Source organism: Didymella exigua (assembly GCF_010094145.1).
Source record: "Didymella exigua CBS 183.55 unplaced genomic scaffold M421scaffold_20, whole genome shotgun sequence".
Taxonomy (NCBI): domain Eukaryota; kingdom Fungi; phylum Ascomycota; class Dothideomycetes; order Pleosporales; family Didymellaceae; genus Didymella; species Didymella exigua.
The window spans coordinates 125,354-140,533 of record NW_022984794.1 but is presented as its reverse complement, the minus strand read 5'-3'; the positions used below and the strand labels follow the sequence as shown (position 1 = coordinate 140,533).

Genomic DNA, 15,180 nt, shown 5'->3' with positions numbered 1-15,180 from the left:
AACATCGACGACTACGTACTCATTCGCCTCAAAAGTCATGGCCATATCTTGACTCGATTCTTATAGCTTTCCAACACCAGCGTTGCTCTTGACACTGGCAGCAACGCCGCTCGCCGCCACAGCCTCAACACCCTCGTCCGCGAAGCTACTCAAAAAGCCAGTGGCACTTCCACTCCAGGAACCAGAGCTAGTTAACTGGTTGACCTGGCAAGTGCGACCAAGTGGGCTGCTGCAAGCTGCACCGTTGTCGGTGACCGCGTAAAGCAAATCAAAACCAGACTCGATAGGCGTAGTGACCGACTCGAAGACGTTACCCTCCGCAAGAACGCGACCATTCTCGTCCTCAGCGATGGAAAATGCGTGACCGGTATTGTCGTAGAAGTAGTTATTGAGGGCATGAAGCAGTGTCCCTTCGTCCGTACCGCCGACCTTCGGGCTGCGGCCAGAAGTGTGGTGGATGTAGTTACCCTGGAACGTAATCTTATCCCCGCTTCCAATGAGCAGGATAGCCCAGTAGTGGTGATTATCACAGGACGCCGACCAGTTCGTGTTGCCATCAATCTCAGTGTTGGAGATAGTGACGCGGTTACTGGGGTCGTAGCCCGCAACGATGTGTTGGCGGCCGATGAGCGAAGTCTTAACGTGGTCGATCCAGATCAGATCCGTGCCAGCGAGCGTGATGGCATCGCCGCCCCAGATGTACTGCGGGTTCAGCTCGGTGACGTGGATGTTTTGCACGATAATGTTTTCGACGCCTGCGAAGCGGAGACCTTTGCCGCGAATTACGCCTTTGGTGCCTTCGCCGACGATAGACTTGTTAGATTTCACGTTAATGGGCGTGATGGCGGCGTTGTCGTAAGTCACGGAGACGGTGGGGTAGTCGGAGTTGGTGCACTGCTTGATATTAGATAGATCAGGGTTTTGATGTATCGAGGATGATGCTTACCCAATTGGCGCCGTCGATGGCATCCTGACCACCATTGTCGGGACAGCTGTTGGAGTCGGGACGGCAGCCATTTTCGGTGGTCTCGCCCTCTGTACCAAGGAAGTTGAACTCCTGGTTCAAGATGATAACGCGTGCCTCGTCATCGGTAAGATAGCTGACCAACTCTTCGGTGGTGGTCGGCGTCACAGGTTCAGCATCACCACCACCAGTGGTTGATGCAGCGAACCCAGATGGGGAGCCTGTTACGCCAGCAGCCGCTACGCTGGAGGCGAAGAGAGAGAGGAGGAAGGACTTAGAGAGCATAATGTCTGAATTGAAATGACAAAGAGTGACTGACCCGCAGGCAAAATATAGGAACGAATGTGATGAAGTATAGACGAAGAGCTGGATGCCTTCACCAAGCTACAGCAGTGCGAGCTTATATAGAAATAAGGGTATTCTCCTCCACTATCTATCCAATCGCTCGCCAAGCCGGGATGCGGGTCATCGCAGAAGACTGCCCTTATTGCTCGTGACGCGTTGCTTCTTGGCATGTTTCATGCCAGCTGACGCCCTACAAGCATATCAGTATGTTGTAGAGAGATAGCCCGAGCTCGTTTGGTTCCAACCGACACTTTGACGGCGGCAACCGACCCTGACGTTTCAGGAAGATGGAAACAATCGGGGCAAGGAACGATCGACGCATGGATGCACGGGTTTCGTGACGCCAAACTGCACATTCGAACGTACAGCCAAGATTTTGAGGACGCTTTCGTGAGGCGCTCCGGACGAGTGACGTACAGGAGCATGGAAAATGAAAGGTGGTTACGCATGCGTATGTGAGATGCCAAGAGGACGCAAATGCCTCAGGCTCGTTGGAATTACTACAAGTAAATGGATGCTAGTACTGATAGGGCGTGCCACAGGTGTCGAGCAGCGCCGTAGGGGTATATAGTGCTAAAGCAAACCGAAGTCCGGTGGTTTTGATCAGAACGCCAATCACGCAATCGCTAAATCATCAATCGTGAGAAAGGTTCTCAACTTTGCTTTGGACCTGGCGGTGCAGCTCGCCCGGAAGAGCTGCTGCTCGACGGCACAGACGTCCTGCTGTTGCGCTGCACTTCTCGTAATGCTGCAGCGTAGTCTGTTTCTGCAGTCATACCACGAGTTCGGCTATCCAGGTCGTCCATGAAGTGGTGCTGCGGCTTCCTCATGTCGGTGTGTGCGAGTTCTAATGTTCGCATTGGCGTGTCATCCAATGCACTAGAAACCGTGTCTTCTGGCGACATGCCAGCATTTGGGTCGATGGGATCGTTGGAAAATATCGAGTCTTTCGGCTTGCGGTGCCTCCTTGGCTTGCAAGGGAAGTTGCTGGAGTGGATGTAATCACCGTCTGGACTCCGCACCTGCTGGAGTGTGTTCGCCTCTCTTTCCATCTCTTCCCACGTCGCTACGAGCTCGCCGTTGTTCCTGTTCCGGCTATCGCTCATGTCGCCAGAGAAACTGCCTAGTCGACTGATCTTGAACGCTCGCAGGCGATCCAGAGCCATCTTAAAATCATCTAAAACGACCGAATCCGTCAAGCACTTGAACACAAACGCTAATTTCCAGAAGGGGTTAATGCCAGTGGCCAGTCCCACGAATCGGATGGCACCAGTAACGCAGAGAATGTCGAGAAGAATAAAGACCATAGACATGATCATGGCTAATAGCATGATGGCAAAGCGTGGTGAAATGCGGAGTATCTCCTTCAATCCCATTTCATACTGTGTCTTGATGATCCAGAATAGGTAGACAGTGGTAATGATCCACCAAGGGTCCCGGCAGAGTGCTTCCCAAGGTCTTGTTTTGAGGAAGATAGTGTTGACGCCGTGGAAGTAAGAAAAATTGGCGTAAATCTCGGCTATCCAGTAGGGTTGTACTAAGATGACAGTACCAATGAAGGTATAGCTGACAGGCTTCGAAAGGAAAGGCTTTATTTTCATCCAGGCAATGACGTTATGCAGCGACCACGAAGCATTCAAGAAGATGGCGGATACGGATAACCACCACGCATGTACAGGGCTGTTGAAGAAGAGATATAAGCCTTGCCAGAGACCCATGACGAGCTGTTGCTTGGTTAGCTGGAGGCCTCATACGCGGCAACACAACCCACTTCAAGTAAAATTAACTAGACCCAGTCAGCATTCCATAGCAGCAGGTTGTGCGGTGTTTACTTACTTTGTGCAATAATACACCTCTTCGCATGTTGGCAAGAGTGATGAAGCCCATAATCACGAGTGACCCCACAAGGTAGCCCATTGCCCATGCTTCGAGAACCAATTCGCCAGGGTTTGTGGGTTTGGGGACCACTTCTCCCTGGACCCAGCGTTTTGCGAGATCCGGTATGGGGCTCATGACGAAGGCAGAATTTTCGAAATTCAGGATGTTGTGTGAGGTGCTGGGCGGCGGTACGGGCGATTCAATCGCAAAGTCGTTCGATGTTAAGCCTCAACCACCTCACCATGGCAAATGAGAAAAGATGGGCACAAGTCGAGAGGCTGAAGAGGGGGAGCAGGAGGTAAGAGACACAACGAGCGGGCGACGCGGGCGTTGTCATGACCCTCCGCCATTTCTCCGCAATGCCATGACCGATGTGGAGGACGTGGGCAGAGGCTTCACGCGCAGACCTGGTGAGGATGACACTTTGCTGAAAGGAGCGATAGCGTCATTGAGAGAGGGTCGCCTGCCGCCACTTCCTCAACGGCAGACAGGGCTTGACACGACAAACTGCTCAAGATTCGCTCATGTTCGGCAAAGCAGGATCCAGACTACGCCAAGGCTTGCAGTGATTTGCCGTCCACGAGCGGCGTTTGTCATCCTTCGATTCGTTGACAAAGGGCATGGTTTGCCCACTGACGACGCGTCAGGCTCTGCGTTTGACGGGAAATGCGTGTCGCAGTGGTGCAGAGGGCGTCTCATCGCGTTGTGATTGCAGTCGCACGCAATCAACACGACCGTGTGTGAGGGCACACAGGCGCAGTGCTCGTAATGCTCGTTCTTCGGAGGCTTGGTTGTTGGCTGCTGAGGTGATCCAGAAACCGACCGAGCCATGGGCCGATCTTCCAAAAAACGGTTGGCGTGGCACATTCACTGGACTGTGGCAGCCGAGCGGCCTGGCCATCAAGCTGGAATCCGGGGGATGTGCTCGATTGGCTCCTTCAGCCTTCATCCTTCAGCCTTCAGGCGCAGTTCCTGGAGAAGTTTGGGTGGCTTTGAGTTCGGTAGACGAACTCGGACCGGAGAGCCAGGATCATTGAGGCCACAATGTGTGACTCGTAAGCATCACCTTGAATACCGTGCGTATCAGCGATTGCTGTTTAGGCTAGTGATTCCGACGCAGGAGTGCCACCCAATCAACTTAGGCAGTGACTGGTGCAGTGCTGTTGGCTGGAGCCTGGTGTTCGTTCTTTTGGTACAACTCTTAGCCTAAACAGCAATCGCGGGTTTATACGGTATCGAATGCTACGCAGCTGAAGGTGTAGCACGGTATGGAGTCGTGTCACGAGTGCACTAAAACACATCTAGGTGCCATGTTGGCTCAAGCCCCAAGGCTCTCTAAGACAATGGAAACCGTGAAGCTCCAGCTCAGAAGCCCGAAAGTCTGTGCATATGAGGCTCGAGTTCGCTCGACCGGATTGACCTCAGTACGCTGCAGCTTAGTCGTTCTATCAATGTCGTCACGCGTGTGTGTAGTATAGCTGCGACAAAAGCTCATTGCGCTTCAGGGATGCGGAAACACATCTGGTGCTACACGCAGAGGAGGCTACCTGCACTTACTGGGCCACATGACCTCCGTTCCAGAGACACCGAAAAACAGCATAGGCAAGACTGGAGATCACAATACATTATTACATTACTTCACAACAGACTTCAGTATGAGCGGACTCGACTTAATTATTGACGATCGTAAAGGGTACTAGCGCGTTGTAATCTGTGAACGCGCCTGCCCCACGTCATACGTAGAGCCCCGCGTGCAATTGTTGCCGCATATCAACACCAACGCAATTGCTGCACAACCATATTCGTTCCAAGCTGCTCAACGCACATCATGTTCAAAAAGAAGCCAAATGTATGATCTCTCGCGCCTGAGTGTCTGGCTGCTTTGCATGCTCACAGTGTCTAGATCAAGCCGCTCTCGCCGCTAAAGTCGAGCGATCGCCGCCGAACAGCGGACCAGATCATCGCCGACTTTGGCATTGAGGTGCCAGTAAATCCAAACGGCGACCCAGAAGACAAGGCAGCTTTCACAGTAGGGCTGACAGTAGTACGAAGATCGCTGCTACCAGAGAACGCGCTCTCTGCCCGCTTCACAACTACAGCAGGCCCAGATCTGAAGCAAGTGTCAGGCACAGTGTACGTTGGCAGTCACGAGGGGACAGGAGGCGAGCAGCGGATACTTTGGGTCAAAATTGGGCAGCAAATGTATCCAACAGGTCAGAGCGCTCTTCGGTTTATGAGCTTCTCTGTCTAAGCTAAAAATGCGACAGTGTACACCCTCTGGCAGAACCCCAGGATTGTACCGCTCCTCTACACACCGCTTTATGTCGTCGAGAAGTTACAAGGTGGCGCAGATCTTATGACGCCCGGCATACAACGAGGTCCCCCATTCCCCAAGAAGGCTACCAAGGGCGCCGTGGTCGCCATCGCCAGTCTCGAAGCTCCCACCGTACCCATGTCTGTTGGCACATGTCTGATCGACATAAGCTCACTAGGAAGTACACAAGGCACAAAGGGGCATGCCGTGGAGACCTTCCACTGGGCAGGAGATGAGCTATGGGCCTGGAGCACCAGCAGCAATCCAGGCCGGGACCCACCTGCTCTGATCGAGGCGTGGGACGAGCAAGTTGAGGGGGATGCAAGTCTGGCTGGGCGAACAGCAGCCATCGATATCGGCGACAAAGATGGAGGTGTCCCGCTTAACGCTGATCCCACCGAGAGATCGAAGGCCGAGGAAGCACAAGGGGTGGATGGCGAGGATGCGCCCAGCAATAAGGATTTCGTCGATCTTGTTGATGATAAGGAGCTGACCACTAAGGGTGGGTGTCATAGCTTTGAGGATTACTTGTCGCATGAATACTGACTGCGAACAAGAGATTGACGATGCCTTCAAGAATGCCTTCCTATTCGGCGTGCGGCATCACATGGACCAGAACAGGAACCAACCAAACTTTGGCCTCGACTTTCCGCTATCGCAGTCGGCTGTCATGACTTTGCTCGTACAGCCCTTCCTCCCTACTCATACGCCCGCGCGCGCTGCGTCGCTGCAGATCAAGAAATCAAGTTGGAAGAATCTCAAGAAGTTCATCAAGTACTTAGACAAACAGAAGGTCGTCAAGTGCAAGGACAGGGATGTCAATGAGGTTGTCATACTTGACATCGACTTCAAGGACCGCCAAATCGAGGCGTTTGTGCCCTACCGGCTACCCAAGAAGGATGCAGCTACAAGGGCCAGCGCGAACTGCAAGCCAGCCGCACCCTTGTCTGCTGAGTCATCAGTAGGCCAGAAGCTGAAGGTTCTCTCTCTACTAAGACCGAAAGAGAAGCTCGCCCCCATCTTTCACGCATCAAGAGCCGATCCTCGCGGTTTGTACACTCCCCAGGAGCTTAAGCAGCACCTCATTGCGTACATTGAATCTGAAAGCCTAGTCAATGCGAAGAACAAGCGACTTATTAACATCAATCCACAGCTTGCAGACGTGCTACTCGGCTCATCTGCTGCAGACAACGCAGCGCTGTCTACAGGCACCATAGCTCGGGATGCGCTCGCGGATCGTATGGTGCAAGCCGCTGCACCTTTCCACGCAATCATTCGCAACGACGCCGATATCACTGATGCAAAGCCTAAGGCTGGTGCACCACCCAAGATTCAAATCACGCTGGAGACTCGAAGCGGGAACAAGACCGTTACCAAGGTTCATGGCTTGGAACCTTTCTACATTGCACCTCAACCACTCGCCGACGAGCTGAGGAAGACTTGTGCTGGCAGTACCAGTGTCGACAAGCTGCAAGGATCAAGTCCCAAAGCTCCAGTGATGGAGGTCTTGGTTCAGGGACCGCAGAAGGACGCCATCTTGAAGGCGCTTGAGAAGCGCGGTGTGAGTAAGAACTGGGTGGAGATTGTCGATAAGACAAAGGGCAAGAAGAAGTAGAGCTTCCGTATCCAGTGGCGCCGCAGGCAGTATGACATTTAGATACCCAGCAGTGATTTGCATAGAGAACTGGAGTATCCTTGGAAACAACGGACGACATTGTCTCGTTGGAGCCCGAACCCTTATCTGTTACTGGCAGCCTTTCGGCACTAGTCCTGTATCGCATGTATGCGTTCTCACAGCTTCAACCAGACTACGCACCGATCGCACTACATGTATCATTAAGCCAAAATAAATAGAGGGGCTTGCGAGAGTCCCCAGGGCTCTGTCGAGGATCATCGAGACTAGCACCAAACAGGAAGTGCCTCGGCTCGGATGTGATCACCACCGTTCCTTACAGCCATCTTGGCGCCGCTGCTTAGACCATTCGTCTGAATCCCCTTCTCGTACATATCTTAGCGACCATCGGCCGTCCCGGCATGGTCACAATGGCTCACGCACTGAGCATTGTGGTTGCTGGAGCTTCGATAGCAGCATGCGCAACCAACTCCACGTACTTTAAGAACATCCTCCTCTCACTCGTGCGCGCAACCGGATATGGCGCACCAGGAGGACTATGGCGTATCGCAGCAATCATCCTTGCGCTGGCGAATTTGAAGACCTTACCTTTCGTATGGCACGTACGTCTTTCCTCCACTCCCCATCCCCCTCAAGTACAAAGCTGAAAGCAACACAGATACGCATCTTCCGCGCAATGATCTACCACATCTACTTCCAACCGACCGCAATTCCACCTCACGCGCTCTTCCAACCCGTAATAACGTCCACCCATACCTCGCTCCTCGAAACAGATTACAACATGCACAAATCCAACAGCACCTACTTCAGTGACATGGACATTAGCCGGACACACCTGTTTACGGCAATAATCCGCAACGGCATCAAGAAGAACTCTCGCTTGGGTGGCAACAAGAAATCCCAACTCGACGGCGCGATAGGTGCCACGGACGGCACGCGCGGAAGCCATATCATAGCGTTGGGGGGCATATGTTGTAATTTCAAGAAGGAAATCTTACCGTACAGGAAATACGAGATGTGGACACGCTTGCTGTGCTGGGACAGGAAGTGGTTCTTCCTGATTACGCATTTGGTGAAGCCGGGCGTTGGGAAGCCGGAGAGCTGGACACTGCAGCCGTGGCGGAAACCGAGGAGGTCAAGCAAAGATGCTACTGAAGAGGAACTGTTAAAGAGTGTGTACGCGACGGGGATTGCCAAGTATGTCATCAAGAGGGGCAGGATTACGGTGCCGCCTGAGCAGGCGCTTATCGATGCGGATATGATACCTGCGAAGCCGGAGGGCTGGGTATGGCAAGGCGCTGAGCAGAACGGCGATGCGAATCGTCATGTGGAAGGCGTACTGCCAAAGCCTGTCGAGGGCACAGAGTGGAATTGGGACATTATCGAGGCCGAGAGGCTGAGAGGGCTGAAGGTTGCAGAGAAATTCGCAGAGATGGATGGCATGCATGGCTTCTTCGACGGCGGCAAGAACGGTGTACTAGGCGAGTATCCGGACCTTTTGTTCTAGAAGATGGAGACACCAGTAGACACATTGTAGAGACTAGATCACACATAGAGAGTTACCATTGCGGAGAGATGAACTGTTGTGGTTTCAAGATATAGTCGCTGTATTGATACAGAAGCTAATCATGCGATGCAGGCTGTAATGATAATGTACATGGGGCGACGCTCATCCTCCAAGGTCGTGACTATTGGCGACAACAATCCATGCTTCATCGGTTAGTCATCACCGACTCCATATTCCGAGGTTTCCCATGTCGCGCGATCCATACTCTTCAGTTGAAAACTCGGATGACGTCGACCTTCTGACATGAAGGGTTCTGAGGCGTGCCCGTAAGGCCAACCTTCCATGACAGCGTGGTGTACAGATACGAGTACCTGGTGAGGCAGACGTACCAGTTCTTGACCTTACGGCTAGTGTTGAAGTAAGCTGGAGGGCTGACGGTATCGTCTAGGCTGGTCTCAATGTAGAGGCAGCCGTCCTCCTCGAAGGCAACACTGGTGGACTTGCTTGTGCTGGGGTAGAAGGTAGGATTGGCGACGTTGGATGTTTCGGTCAATGCAAGGAACATCGCAGACGGAACTGTAAGGTTGCCACCAGCTCGAAGGATCCAGCTGATGGGGCCGTTGGCATCAGCAGCTCCCGCAGCCTCATTCCTGGAGGAGCTGACGTTGTGGTAGAAGGTGGTGTAAGAGCTTGGTGAATCCTGGACAGTCTCGCTGGTAGGACAGAGACCTTCGATGGCGGCTCCTTGGTGGCAGGCTCCGAGGGCAGTGCTTTTTGGAGATCAGCTGAAAACAAATACATGGGTTGTGGATACACACCCGTTGTAAGTTGAGTTGTTTGACCTCACGATGAGACGGAAGCCTGGAGAGGGGACGTCCCAGTAGCCGTCCTGCGCCACGGTGACAGCAGACAGAGCGGTGAAGACGACAGCGCTAAGCTTCATAGTGAGGATGGTCTATACTCGGCCGGATTGTTGGAAGTGTGATACTGTTTTGGGGGTAGTTGAGTGCTGTCGAAGAAACTGGAGTTGGGTTGTAGGTGAGAAGAAAATAATCGTGGGTGACAAACAAAAGGTGCGTTGGCGGCTGACTCTTTAAGCAGGCTTGATTCTCTAAGCAAGCATTGTGCATCATGATGGAAGGTGCACCGGTGCTTGTGGAGGCTTGAGGTGAGGAGTTGCGGTCAGTGGAAGTGACGTCCGAACCTTGCTTTGCATTCGAGGAAGGTGCGAAGGGGAGGACTTGCACAACAGCAATATATTTCCGTTCGACAAAACGCCATTCGTTACTCTTGGGAACGAGTTCGAGTCGTTATCTGTGTTGAGAAGGTTGTTCGCGAATATGCGCGGCGTTTGATGTGCAACTGGGTTTTACGATGGCGTGTTGTTGATATTGATAACCTGAAGCCAATGATGCTCGAGCACCGTTTATTCTGCCAGACTTTGCAAGAGACTGTGGTCGCACAAGTTCGGAAATGATCCACCTGTTTCGAGACCACTACAGCACTGGTTGAAATCATTACGAAGTCCAAGATGTCGAGACCAGGAGATCTGCAGCGAGTTCTTCGCGTGTTGTTGATGATCTAGGTAGGGCCCTATGACTCGCTCCACAGAAGGGCACGACGATATGAACATCTAGTGCTCGAACTTTGCAGCCATCTTTTTGGACAACACGAGAGTAGTGCTTTAGGAGCGTCCTTGATGCAGAGTGAGAGGCAGGACCCTGGCTGCTCGTAGACGCAGGGTACAATGGCGATGATGCAGGTTCGCTGTGTCACCCAAAGTTCTGGCGTTGTGTAGCGTCAACCGTCTATGACACAACTTATCGAACAATTACGACTGCAACTGCAACTCTTGGATGATGCATTGGCTGTAAGTAGAGCCGGAGAACGTTTGTCGTCGCGAGAAGACAGGGACCATGTAATGACAGCCGGATCTAGTCAAGCTGGAGTTCTACTACTTCTGTATATGGCACTGTTGTCAGCATGCAAACATTGTGTCTTACGAAGTACGACCGTTTGCATTGCGTTGCGTAGATGCAATCAAGTATAGGTTTCACCACTTCAGCTGCATGACTTGGCTTCATGTAGGGATCCATATATCTGCTCGGTGGCGACTGCTCAGAGGTCACGAGGTCTGACGAGGAGTTGGGTGGCTTGAGCATCGCTTCGTACAGGGGAGTGGTGAGGTATTTGTTGTCCGGAACCAACAGAAACGCAGGCATCGAGTCTATGTAGGGAAGGTTGTAGCGCAGCCTCGTTTCTGGCTCGACACTCAATTGCATAAGTAGCCTCCGTATCTGACATGGTGAGGACACTCTCTACATCGACGCCCATTCTGATGCGCCGAGTGATCACGAGCAACTCGTTGTCAGGGCTTGTCTGGATGCGCGCGAGGAGCTCTACATATGCCTCGTTCTGAATTTTGAGGGCAACATGTCTGCGTTTGATGGCTTGCCCTTGTACAGCGGTCGAATCTGCAACATGGTGACAAGGAGTAGATCTTTTCTGGCACTAGCATTCTGTCAGTGTTGAACCCTCGCGTGATCGGTGAACTCAAACCGGCCGCACGCCTTCATGCCTTGGTCCTGCAGCAGCGACACCGGTAGCCTGGACTGTGAGGGACTTTCGCAAAGTACCGAGCCGGAGAAACCCAGGGACGGGCGTGCAAGCAGGGTGGAAACTCTCCCGGACTTGTGGGCAGACCACACGGAATAGAGAAGGGAGTATTACTGCAGCATAGGTAATGGCCATGTGTAATGCGCCGTGCATGGGTGCCTTATGACAAGCGGGTGAAATTGTGCTTCGAAGCGGACGGCTCGGGATTGTCACAGTCCGTGCTCTAGTGCTTGCTTCCTGAGAGGCTTGTAGATCTTATCCTGAAGTTGCTGCGTCTCGATGCGTCTCCTCGAATGCGAGTCCGCCACCACGTGAGGCTGTGGCGAAGGATGCAAGTGCTTAGGTATCCACCTCCTTTGTGGGGCTCCATCCATGGCCCCATTCTTGATAACTTACCTAAAACAAAGGAAATGTTCACAACTCTGCAAGATGATGTCGTGAAGCTTACCGCCCGAATCTTTCTCACACCATTGGCTGACAAGACATCCGTCAAGCGTTTGGATGTGGCGCTGGCACTGCGGGAGCTGACCTGACACGAACACCCACAGTTATTCATTGTGAGTAACAAAACATCTTTATGGCGGCTGCGCTGGCACACCGGTTCGATAATTTGCGATGAACAACAACAACCCTCTACGCCCTCTCCTTCCGGCGACGCGGCCGCGGTCTCCTCCGCCAGCTGGGCCCAGCTCCAAGAGGAAGCGTGTTTCGGTCGCCTGCAATGAGTGCCGACAGAAGAGAATCGGCTGCGATGGATCGAGACCAGTATGTGCGGCTTGTGAAAGGCGCGACAGGCGTTGCGTCTATATGAACGAAGAGGACCTGGAAATGCGGCCCACCATCTTAAAACGGGAAAACATTGCACTGCGAGAAAAATTGATCGTTCTCCAGGATATTTTTGAACATCTCCAGAGCCGAACAGAGCATGTTGCTCACGATACCATGCAGCGCCTGAGCGCGGGCACCCATCCCGGTGATGTTCTGAAGGCCCTTCGCGGAACTCGGTTGCCGCACGCCAACCTGTCAGAGCAAACCGCAGCAAAGGCCATCCTCCCAGGTGTGCATTCGGACGGTGAACTCGAACTGCTCGTTCGACACCCAAAGGCATATTGTGCTCTTGATCTTCCTGTTGTTGCGCAGGACACCGTGAGTAATCTTTTCCTCGGTGGTGCGTCGTCACAGGCGTACACGTCTCAACTCGAGCAAGTGCAAAGCACGAAGCAACCATCGAACCATCCCAAGTATTGCGACACGCGGCTTGAGGAGTTGAAGATTGACTTCTGGACATCTGTCCCTCTCAAAAACGAAGATGCCGCGTCTGCGATATCGTTGTATCTCGAGACCCATCATCCAATATGGTGCTTCTTCGATGCGTCACAGTTCCTAAACGATCTCATCGAGTGCAAAACCGATGCAGAGTCGACGTGCTCGCCTCTCATGGTCAGTGCATTACTCGCCTTTGCATTGGTAAGTAACTGAATACATGAAATCAGCGCGTGCACTGATCTGGCCCAGCAAGGCTATTCTTCCGTTAATACTGCAATTGCGAAATACAGCTACCAGTTCGAAGAACAGGCAGAAAAGCTGTTTGCAGCAGAAGGAGAAACCGATTCTCTACCGACTATCGCAGCATTAGCTTTACTGTATACGACCATTGCTACTCATGGAGACGTGCCAAGAGCCATCAAGTATTTGACGGCAGCGAGAGAAGCAGCTGACAGAATGGATCTCTTCGGCAGACCTAACTCGGCTACCTATGATTCGCCCAAGTCTGAAGCAGCAGCTAGCCAGGCTGCATGGGGGCTGTTCAACTTCCTCGTGTATGCGCATTTGAGGAATACCCCCATTAGACTCGATGTTGACTTTTGCTTCCAGACAAATGGTACAATTCCAGGTGGTACAGCCGCTCGAGCATCCACCAGTCATGTCGCTGCCAGAGGAATCGAGGATCAACGAAGGATTCAAAAGTAGCGGCAAACAGGACACAGTCAGTACCAGTCCTGCTTTGGCGGAAATGCAGCAGGCTCGGTTGGTATTCTGCAGACTTTGGACTATAGTGAACGAGGTTTTCCTCATATACCGGGACAATAAGATTAGAGCGAGATCACTGGCTTTCGCTATTGGGAAATACCGCAAACTTCTGGACCTCATCGATACACTGCCTGAACCAATGACTAGGCAGGACAAGACACCGCATTGGGTTCTCATATTCCAGTAAGGTTTTCCCCTTTTTGGCCTTGCGTCCACGTTTCAGCATTCGCACACTTAAGGCCATAGCCTTCCTCTGTTCATCGCGGATGCATGGCGAGATATGAGTCAAAACTATGTCTTTCGGACTCTCCAATGTCAGATATGCTGCATTGATTAGCCTATGCAAGCAGACGAGCTAACATTGAACAGTACATCAGCACACATGGTCGTCTTAGACCTCTTCCGTCCGTACATCGCAGAGGACGAGCAACATGGCTTCCGCGCATATGTAGCCGAAGGTTTATCTCCGAGGACTATATTTGCAGCGTCAGTCATGCAACTTAAAGGCAGGTGTTCAACCCTCAGGCACACACCATTCATCTGACTCTGTCCACAGGCCTGCTGTTTATGTTCGCCATTGAGTATGCACCGGCTTACTGGAATCTTGCACTTAGTGGCGCCATGGTATTCACTGTGAACGCCGTCCTAAATGACTTGTCTGACCAGGAGAGGAAAAACTACCTTTACTTCTGTATCTCCATGAGTCAGAGGCTTCTGCCTTCCTACGTATACATGATCGAGACCATTCGAGCGATTCTTGCAATCGCCACGGATAAAGGTGCAATCACGAAGGCCGAGGCCATTCGCATCGAGGTCGACTCGACTTCACTGCAACGCGATAGGCGCACCGATCGCAGCAGGGGAGGCTGGACTGTGGCACCTACAGTCAATGATAACAAGTCAGGCGCCATTGATACATTGGCAGACCGGTTTGAAATGATCACGCTGTTCGACGAGTTCACAGAGGGCATCGCTTAAGTTCGAACACGCAGGTGTCTAGCTGTTCGTCTGTATATTTCCGTTCCTCTAATTCGATTCTGCGGCCGGCGCGCTGGATACCAAGGCACCATTTTGTAATACACAGTTCCTCGTAGCTTGATATCCCGCCATATGTACGATCACGATGACTGATCATCTCGGATCTTACACGACTGGAAAGTTTCCGCCAACGTCGACGATGTGAAAAAAATGCCACTCGGCGTCCAGCCTTGGCGCACCACACATCAACAGACCCGCGACGAGGAGAAGACCAAGGGCAGTCACACCAGACCTGATACGCACATCGCTCGGCCTCGAGCACAACGACTTCGAGCAGGCGTTCGGCGGCGCTGGGTTCAAGCCAGCTGAAGGATGCATCTCGACATGGAACCACGAAAGCTCTGCTGACACCAGCGACGGCACGTTGTACGCTCCTACGCCCGATCAATCGAAAGGCATGGCGAAGGCTGGCGCGACGTGGGTAATGGCCGCGAGCGCATAGAAACGCGGTGTTGGCCTGGTTCACGGTGCGAGGCAGGAGTTACATCATGTACATGAGTGGCGCTGGAGAAGATCTAGACATCTGTATTGGGTCAGCAAAAAACCAATTATCTTGTGAAAGAGGAAGGCAGGCTCGGTGGTGTATATCAGATTTTTACTTTTTTCAACAGCATTCTTTAGACAGGGATAACTGCGGCCTCTATCGAGGTGCAAACATCATAGAAAGGGTACAACAAAACGTAGAGATCGACTTACAGTTCATGACAGTTGTGCGCGCAAGCTTGAATCTGCGCGGTTTGCTTCCATCTAGATGTTGTGAAAGAAGAACTCTTAAAGCTTGACGCGTGGAGATATCGCGCAGAGCTCGAGCCAGCTTAGTCAGTAGCGTCAATTTGTCCCCTTTCTAATCGTGC

The 15,180-nt window shown here is 52.4% G+C and overlaps 9 protein-coding genes across 9 annotated transcripts; 5 read left to right on the top strand and 4 right to left on the bottom strand.

Moving 5' to 3' along the window:
- Window positions 1-60: 60 nt before the first annotated feature.
- M421DRAFT_102178 (polysaccharide lyase family 1 protein) lies at window positions 61-1,249 on the bottom strand (the record flags this gene model as incomplete). The annotated part of the gene is made up of 2 exons (XM_033586737.1): window positions 61-894; window positions 947-1,249. 2 exons carry the CDS (start codon window positions 1,247-1,249, stop codon window positions 61-63), a joined length of 1,137 nt encoding a protein of 378 aa, XP_033447007.1.
- A 356-nt stretch (window positions 1,250-1,605) lies between these two features.
- M421DRAFT_206047 (uncharacterized protein) lies at window positions 1,606-3,261 on the bottom strand. Its single transcript, XM_033588169.1, has 2 exons — window positions 3,146-3,261; window positions 1,606-3,095 (listed from the first exon to the last, which is right to left on the bottom strand). Exon 2 carries the CDS (start codon window positions 3,025-3,027, stop codon window positions 1,963-1,965), a length of 1,065 nt encoding a protein of 354 aa, XP_033447006.1. The 5' UTR covers window positions 3,028-3,095; window positions 3,146-3,261; the 3' UTR covers window positions 1,606-1,962.
- Window positions 3,262-5,015: 1,754 nt separating this feature from the next.
- Window positions 5,016-7,116, top strand: M421DRAFT_66886 (uncharacterized protein; the record flags this gene model as incomplete). The annotated part of the gene is made up of 4 exons (XM_033596359.1): window positions 5,016-5,036; window positions 5,091-5,400; window positions 5,455-5,975; window positions 6,061-7,116. The coding sequence occupies 4 exons, from the start codon at window positions 5,016-5,018 to the stop codon at window positions 7,114-7,116; spliced, it is 1,908 nt and encodes a 635-aa protein (XP_033447005.1).
- Window positions 7,117-7,496: 380 nt separating this feature from the next.
- M421DRAFT_422349 (uncharacterized protein) lies at window positions 7,497-8,790 on the top strand. Its single transcript, XM_033593132.1, has 2 exons — window positions 7,497-7,736; window positions 7,793-8,790. Exons 1-2 carry the CDS (start codon window positions 7,545-7,547, stop codon window positions 8,639-8,641), a joined length of 1,041 nt encoding a protein of 346 aa, XP_033447004.1. The 5' UTR covers window positions 7,497-7,544; the 3' UTR covers window positions 8,642-8,790.
- A 119-nt stretch (window positions 8,791-8,909) lies between these two features.
- M421DRAFT_66785 (uncharacterized protein) lies at window positions 8,910-9,584 on the bottom strand (the record flags this gene model as incomplete). Its single annotated transcript, XM_033596352.1, has 2 exons — window positions 8,910-9,411; window positions 9,484-9,584. 2 exons carry the CDS (start codon window positions 9,582-9,584, stop codon window positions 8,910-8,912), a joined length of 603 nt encoding a protein of 200 aa, XP_033447003.1.
- Window positions 9,585-10,305: 721 nt separating this feature from the next.
- On the top strand, window positions 10,306-10,725 carry M421DRAFT_205976 (uncharacterized protein). The gene has a single exon (XM_033588167.1). The coding sequence runs from the start codon at window positions 10,452-10,454 to the stop codon at window positions 10,689-10,691; it is 240 nt and encodes a 79-aa protein (XP_033447002.1). The 5' UTR covers window positions 10,306-10,451; the 3' UTR covers window positions 10,692-10,725.
- On the bottom strand, window positions 10,726-11,568 carry M421DRAFT_205975 (uncharacterized protein). Its single transcript, XM_033588166.1, has 2 exons — window positions 11,372-11,568; window positions 10,726-11,152 (listed from the first exon to the last, which is right to left on the bottom strand). The coding sequence occupies exons 1-2, from the start codon at window positions 11,408-11,410 to the stop codon at window positions 10,760-10,762; spliced, it is 432 nt and encodes a 143-aa protein (XP_033447001.1). The 5' UTR covers window positions 11,411-11,568; the 3' UTR covers window positions 10,726-10,759.
- Window positions 11,569-12,199: 631 nt separating this feature from the next.
- On the top strand, window positions 12,200-14,266 carry M421DRAFT_93664 (uncharacterized protein; the record flags this gene model as incomplete). Its single annotated transcript, XM_033598132.1, has 5 exons — window positions 12,200-12,724; window positions 12,773-13,077; window positions 13,133-13,471; window positions 13,658-13,746; window positions 13,845-14,266. The coding sequence occupies 5 exons, from the start codon at window positions 12,200-12,202 to the stop codon at window positions 14,264-14,266; spliced, it is 1,680 nt and encodes a 559-aa protein (XP_033447000.1).
- M421DRAFT_422345 (uncharacterized protein) lies at window positions 14,262-15,068 on the top strand. Its single transcript, XM_033593131.1, has 2 exons — window positions 14,262-14,849; window positions 15,023-15,068. Exon 1 carries the CDS (start codon window positions 14,477-14,479, stop codon window positions 14,633-14,635), a length of 159 nt encoding a protein of 52 aa, XP_033446999.1. The 5' UTR covers window positions 14,262-14,476; the 3' UTR covers window positions 14,636-14,849; window positions 15,023-15,068.
- Window positions 15,069-15,180: the final 112 nt, after the last annotated feature.

Coding starts and splice junctions, on each gene's coding strand:
- M421DRAFT_206047 (XM_033588169.1), bottom strand. CDS start 3,027: ATGGGTCTCTGGCAAGGCTTATATCTCTTCTTCAACAGCCCTGTACAT.
- M421DRAFT_205975 (XM_033588166.1), bottom strand. CDS start 11,410: ATGCACGGCGCATTACACATGGCCATTACCTATGCTGCA. Junction 11,153..11,371: donor TGGCCATTACCTATGCTGCA/GTAATACTCCCT, acceptor ACAGAATGCTAG/TGCCAGAAAAGATCTACTCC.
- M421DRAFT_422349 (XM_033593132.1), top strand. CDS start 7,545: ATGGCTCACGCACTGAGCATTGTGGTTGCTGGAGCTTCGATAGCAGCA. Junction 7,737..7,792: donor CCTTACCTTTCGTATGGCAC/GTACGTCTTTCC, acceptor AAAGCAACACAG/ATACGCATCTTCCGCGCAAT.
- M421DRAFT_422345 (XM_033593131.1), top strand. CDS start 14,477: ATGCCACTCGGCGTCCAGCCTTGGCGCACCACACATCAACAGACCCGC.
- M421DRAFT_205976 (XM_033588167.1), top strand. CDS start 10,452: ATGACACAACTTATCGAACAATTACGACTGCAACTGCAACTCTTGGAT.